We start from the raw sequence: 6,000 nt of genomic DNA, 5'->3' as shown, positions 1-6,000 counted from the left end.
ACTCTCTCCCGTTCCTGTTTCCCACCAAAGCAGCACGGGGGAAATCCAAACCGGAACTAAACCCAGGGGCGTTTTGCAACCAGGAACAAAATAAGGCAAGCCAAGCCTGAAGAGAGTGATGGAAAAACCCTCCTGCCTCTAGGACGCTGCTCTGCTTTATGAAGTCAGCCTCATTTTTCCCACACTGTGAGCTCGCCCCTGCACAGCCACAGCCAGGCCAGCCCACGGCTCCACCGCACGTCCTGGAAAAAGGGTTCCTCCTCACCCTTCCCAGCCTTGGCTGAGAACAGAAGGTCCCCAAACCAGCCCAGGGTGCTGCCAGCACCCATAAGGCCCCACAGGGCAGTGAGGCTTTAGGTGGGGACAAAGCCTCAAGGGCTGGGTGCCGGGGCAGCGGCGTGGCCGGAATGGTGGATACTGGCAGAGTCAGGAAAGCTGCTGTCCCCAACCCCATTCCCATCCCACAATGGCGATTGTTCTGGAGGCTGTGGGCAGGATGTGGCCCGGCCGGCACCATGCCTGACTCACATCCTCGCCGTCTGGGAGGGAGCTGGTGGAGAGCCACGGCTCCAGCACACTTCCCCATGGGGATGGGTGCTAGTGGCAACCCCCTCCATGGCTGGGACCTGCTGCCCCCCATCCCTGAGCTGCTCCCTCCCAAACAGCCCCTCCGGAAAACCTCCCACCGTCCCCTTTGGGACCAGGGAGTGGTTCCTTCCAAAAGCAGGTGGGAGCCTCCTGTCGGAGCTGGCATTCCTGGGGGAAGAGCTGCAGCAGAGCGAGGCATTTGCACTAAGTGATCACATTTATTTGAATATTTTATGTGTGTGTGTGTGTCTGTGTGTGTATCTAAAATCGGTTACAGAATAAATACCTGTGCCTTATAGCAGGAAGTCCACTTTTTTTTTTATACAAAGTGCTTGTTACAGGAAGTTGCATCAGCGATACACAGGACGGGGGTGCCTTTCAGCAACGCTTCCCCTCCTGAAAACTAGAACAGATTTTTTTTTTTATTTATTTATTCGTGGTTTTTTTTTTAAAGTTTCTTTTCCCTTTTTTTTTTGTGCATTAAATTTCCTGCCATTGTGTATTTACAAATCTCTGAAAGAAGGAAAAAAAAATGCCAATATGCATGATAAGTGGCCTCATAACACAAAAAAACCCAGCCTTTAAAAAAAAAAGGTAACAAACCCAAAATCTACAAGTATCGTTTCATACTGAATCAATGATAGACTTTTTTTCTTTCTTTTCTCTTTAAAAAGGGAAAGAAAGGGGTGGGGAAAAGGGAAAAACTGAATCAAACCAGAGAAAATGAACTTGGAGAAATGGAAAGAGAGAAGGTGCCATTGTCCCTTCTGAAGTTTTCCAAAGGCAGAGAGGAGTGAGGAAGAGAGCGACGCACAGAGCCAGACGTCCGACTGAAATCCCCATCAATTTCTTCTCAGTAATTTCTCCCTCGTGTTTTCCCAGCGAGGGGCAGGAAGGACTTTCCAAAATTAAATTAAAAAAAGAATTAAAATGAAAAAACCTTATTATTTAATTTTAAAAGAATTAAAAAAAAAAAAAAGAAAAGAGAGATATGATAAAACAGCCCTCCCCAAAATCCTGGAGAGGTGTGAGGCAGGGAAAAAAAATTGGGTTTGATTTAAAAGGGGTTAAAAAAAAAAAAGAAAAGCCAAACCAAACCAGACTTTTCTGTCTGAACACGTCATCGAGCGGGACTCTCCAGAGAGTGTGACGGTTAACTGGTGACGTAGTGTTTCGCCGATGGCTGGCCGTAGACCCTATAGAAATCCTGCCGCCCGTGCTGCTGAGATGCGTCAATCCATTCCCTCACGGCAAGTCCCGGGAGCGACTGGGGGACGGCGGGGGCGGGCGGCAGTGGGTGGGAGTACTCCTGCGACGAGACTGTCCAGGGGAAGTGCCCCGACCGCGGGTAGGGCTGGTGCCCGCTGTGGTTGGACACAGAGGAACAGTAACAGTTATCCACGGAGCAGACGAGGATTTTGCGCCCGCCGTACTGGGAGAGCACGGACTGCTGAGATGACGTGGTGTTGGGGTAGTGAGATGGGTTGAAGACGGAGCCCGAGTGCACCGGCTGCGGGCCGCTAGGAAGTCCAACTATGTGCTGCGTGGAGCTACAAGGCACCATGGCTTGTGCGGACTGCCCCTCGCCAGCTGAAGCGCCCTGGCTCATGTACTGGCTCGCCACAGTCCCGGACGATGGCTCGAGGAAGCTGCCCTCGGGGAAGGCGGTGGAGTGCTTGCGCTTCTCCGCGCCGGAGTTGCTGACGGTGCAGGGGTACATGGGGATACTCTGCAGGAAGGGGACAGGGGTGCTCAGAGGACCTGCAGAGGGGAACGGGAGAGGGAAACTGTATCAATCACAGCATGGAACAGCTACAGGGCACTCTGGACATTTATCCAAACCTGCAGTGAAGCCCCAAGACCTGCGCTCCAGCCCCATATGAGCAGAGGGTCCCCCAGCCCACCCCACCAGTGGCAAACCGGGCACGCAACCACACACGGGGGTTTGCAGGTTCAGTGCTGGACCCTTGCCAGCAGGCTCGGGGTGGCCTCAGGCACTGCTCTGCAAACAGCTCATCACCACAGTCCCTAACAGGACCAGGGTGGGACAATCTGGGGGACAAACCCAAATCCCCCGAGGAGAGAGGACTGGGAAGCCTCTGCAGGACATGATCTGCTCTCAGATATGGGCTGGGGGCTGTGGGACCATGCTGGGCCCTGGCTGTCCCTGCCCACATCCTGACCCCACTTTTCCACTGACTTTTCCTGCTGATGGCCAGCCCCTCAAGAAGCCCTATATTTCAGGGTTTCACATAACTCTAAAACACAGCCATTTCACAGTGCCCTCAGGAGAGTCAGGAGCTTGCTTCATGACCTGCACCCTGACAGCTCTCCCCACCCTTTTGTACTGGGATCTACAGGACATCCAGCTATGGATACAGGAGATAGTGAGGTCCCATGCCCACTCACCCCACAGCCCTCAGGTTTCACCCACCTTCCAGCAACTTCCTCAGCTGCTTCTCCTTCTTGGCGATCTCGTTCAGGAAGAGCTTGGAGTTGAGGTGGCCGATTTTGGGTGGGGGCAGGCTGCCACCTGTACAGTTCTGGGTCCTGTTGGGGACAATGGACAGAGAGGAGAGGCATGAGGGACAAGGCAGACTTAGAAGAGGGTCAGAAGCTCCTCCCCCTACAGCCTCCCAGGGCCAGACTCCCTCCCTAGTGTGGAGGGCAGAAGGGAGCTGTCTCTGGCGGGCAGGACCTTCCCTGTCCAGCTTTGCTGTGAACATCCCAAGCCAGGGCACATCTGCAGCCCATGTCCCCCCTGCATGGCCATCCCAGATCGCCTATGCTCTGCTGGTGCTGGCTCTGAACCCCCTGCCCTGTCTCTGGTCCCGTGGAGCTGGACTGAACCCTGCACCCCAATCTGGCTGGGGTCCTGGGTCCTAGCTCTGCTCTTCCACAAGCACACTGCTGCATTTCTCCTAGTCCAAGGGAAGGACCTGATTTAATGGCTGCACGAGGGGATGTTTTCATCCTCCCAGACAGAGAGGGAAGCTGAGGCATGGCACATGTCTCTTCCAGGCCCTGAAGCATCCCTGCCCTGGTCCTCCTCTGGACATTGTGCTGTTGTGCCCCTGTGAACATGAATGTGCCCTTCCCCCACGAACATGCTTACCTGTCCATTAAGATTTTCACAGACTTGGTGTTCTAGGAGTAGAAGGAGAAGCTCTGGTCAGTAAGGCCAGTCCCTGCCACAGCAGCCATATCCCCTTTCAGTGTCAGCTTCTGTGGCCCCCCAGGAAGGGACAGGCTGCCCAGGGGTGCCGAGCCCCCTCCCCCCCAGCACGGGCTGCCCCAGCCCCATCTCCAGGCTGCAGCAACTCCTCATTTGAGGCTGGCACTGAGCCTACTCCACTGCTCCTTGCCTTCTCCCAGTGCTGAGCCTTCTGGAGGCATCAGCCAGCCCTGCCAGCATCCCTAGCCTGCTCCCTGCCATGCCCCACACCTCCCAGATGCTCCTCACACAACCAGCCCTCCCCACAGCCCCTGTCCCACCCCCACCACAGGCAGCTTGTCTTACCTTCATGAAGTTGATGTCCTCAGTTTTGTCGAACATGACCTGAACAGAGCTGAGGAGCTTCTTGGCCTCCTGCATGCGTTCGTTGAGGTGCAGGACTTGTGCTGCATTCTCATTGCAGAACTTGGCCTGGGCCTTGTCCAGGATCTCCATGGTCTTCCGCAAGTCCTCGTCCAAGATCTGGTGCATCTTCTCGTACTGCAGGCGAACCTCGTCCTTCAGCTGGCTCACCTTCTCCTGGGGAGAGGAGCAGGGTCAGGCCCTCTGAGCCCTCCAACCTCTCCCATGATGTCCCAGGATACCTGGGTCCTTTCTCCAGCAGGGAAAGGTGCAACCTGAAAGCTGCACCCCAGCTCTGCTCTCCTGCATCACCCACACAGATCCAACCCTGCCATCAGCTGCCACATGGGACTCCTATGTGCCAGATCCAACAGGGACACTATGGAGGTTTGGTTGGCCCAGGAGATCCATGGACCTACTTTCTGGGGTCTATCTGTGAATTGCCTCCAGAGACCTAATGTCATGCAACAGCCTGCTGCACCACCAACCCAGGTGTGCTCCCCTGAAAAACCCCACCTATTCCCATCTTCATCCCCACCCCCACCCCAGGCTGGAGACTTCATGCTCCAGAGACCTTCCCTCCATGTTCTGGGAGGCTGAGGGGCTTTAAGGACCATGACCCAGTCTTGTTTTCCCTATATCCCAGCAAAACTCTTGCTTGCATCTCTTCCATCTTGTGGGTATTTCAGGTTTATTCAGGGATCTCTCACTCCAGACCCTCCCTTTCCACTCAGGATGAAGCAGGCAGGCTGGGGAACTCTGCACTGAGCTGAGGGCAGGGTGGGCCATCTGATACTCAAGGATAGCCTTGTTCCTCACCTCCCAACTCACCCCAGGATCCATGAGTCTGTAGGGCAGCTCCAAACACACTTTGTCCCCAGAAAGGATGACTGCCAAGACTGGAATTGAGGCAGCAGGTCTCTCCAGCTATTCCTCCCCTGCATGTCTGCCTTCCTCCCTGCCCACCTGGCCCCTATGTCCCAGAAGCTTGTCTCCATGGTGCCATGGTGCCAGGACTGGCCACAGCAGGGTGAAGAACCAGTTACCTCGACCAGCCGCTTGTCTGATTCCAGCTTGTAGAGCTGCTCTTCAATGTCCTGCTCCCGCTCCTCCAGGCGGTCCTGCTGTTTCATCAGCATCTTCTGCAGAGATGGGAGAGAGCAGCATTGTCAGAGCCCAGTGGCCACACACAGCTGGTGAGCATTGGTGCTGCCCACACCAGCTCTGCCCATGCAGTCTGGTAGGGACAGTGCTTTTTCCCAACAGGATGTCACTGCTGAAAGCCCATGCATAGCTGGTGGAGCTGGAAACCACGCAGAGGGCTGTGTGTGCCGGGCAGCGTTATCTGCTGGGGACCTTGGTCTGGTTTCCCTGGATGGGGGCAGCCCCTCAGGTAACTTTCTGCAGCCCAGTCAGTGGAGTTGGGTCAGAGCCAAGCCCTGGGGACCCTGGTGGGGACATGGAGAGGCTCATCTCCCACTAAGGCAGCACCATTTCGAGGCCCATCACCCATCGCCAGCAGGCTCCTGCTAGACATCACCACGTCCCTCACGCCCCTGTACACCATGCCAAATCCTTTCTCCCTTCCCCGCCTCGGTGACAAGCCCCAGAGCCAGCGTCAGCGTAATCGAGAAGGACAGAGTGAGGAGGAGCAGGGCCTCCCCCCGCCACACTGCCAGCCCCCGGCCCCACTCCTCAGGGCTGGGCCTGGGCCATCAGCCCAATAACTGGGACAAGACCTTATCCCCAGCTACCAGCGTGAGCGCCTCGCTCCTGCGCACTTCCCCAGCCAGGATGAAACCCACCACCCATGACAGAAGGGCTCCATCCCCGTG

The 6,000-nt window shown here is 55.8% G+C and overlaps 1 protein-coding gene across 1 annotated transcript in view; it reads right to left on the bottom strand.

The window, feature by feature from the left end:
- Nucleotides 1-786: 786 nt before the first annotated feature.
- The window catches only part of TRIM8 (tripartite motif containing 8), a 30,819-nt gene continuing 25,605 nt past the window's right edge, over nt 787-6,000 (bottom strand). Inside the window, exons 3-7 of the mRNA XM_027648118.1 lie at nt 5,212-5,307; nt 4,109-4,342; nt 3,704-3,735; nt 3,023-3,138; nt 787-2,349 (exon numbers count right to left, since the gene is read on the bottom strand). Coding sequence (XP_027503919.1) covers nt 1,742-2,349; nt 3,023-3,138; nt 3,704-3,735; nt 4,109-4,342; nt 5,212-5,307 — 1,086 coding nt within the window. The 3' untranslated portion in view covers nt 787-1,741. The remainder of the gene's footprint in view (nt 2,350-3,022; nt 3,139-3,703; nt 3,736-4,108; nt 4,343-5,211; nt 5,308-6,000) is intronic.

The sequence above is a fragment of the Corapipo altera genome, unplaced genomic scaffold (assembly GCF_003945725.1).
Source record: "Corapipo altera isolate COAL_440 unplaced genomic scaffold, ASM394572v1 56, whole genome shotgun sequence".
In the NCBI taxonomy this organism is placed as follows: domain Eukaryota; kingdom Metazoa; phylum Chordata; class Aves; order Passeriformes; family Pipridae; genus Corapipo; species Corapipo altera.
Note: the sequence above shows the minus strand (reverse complement) of the source record. Positions and strands in the feature narration are given on the sequence as shown.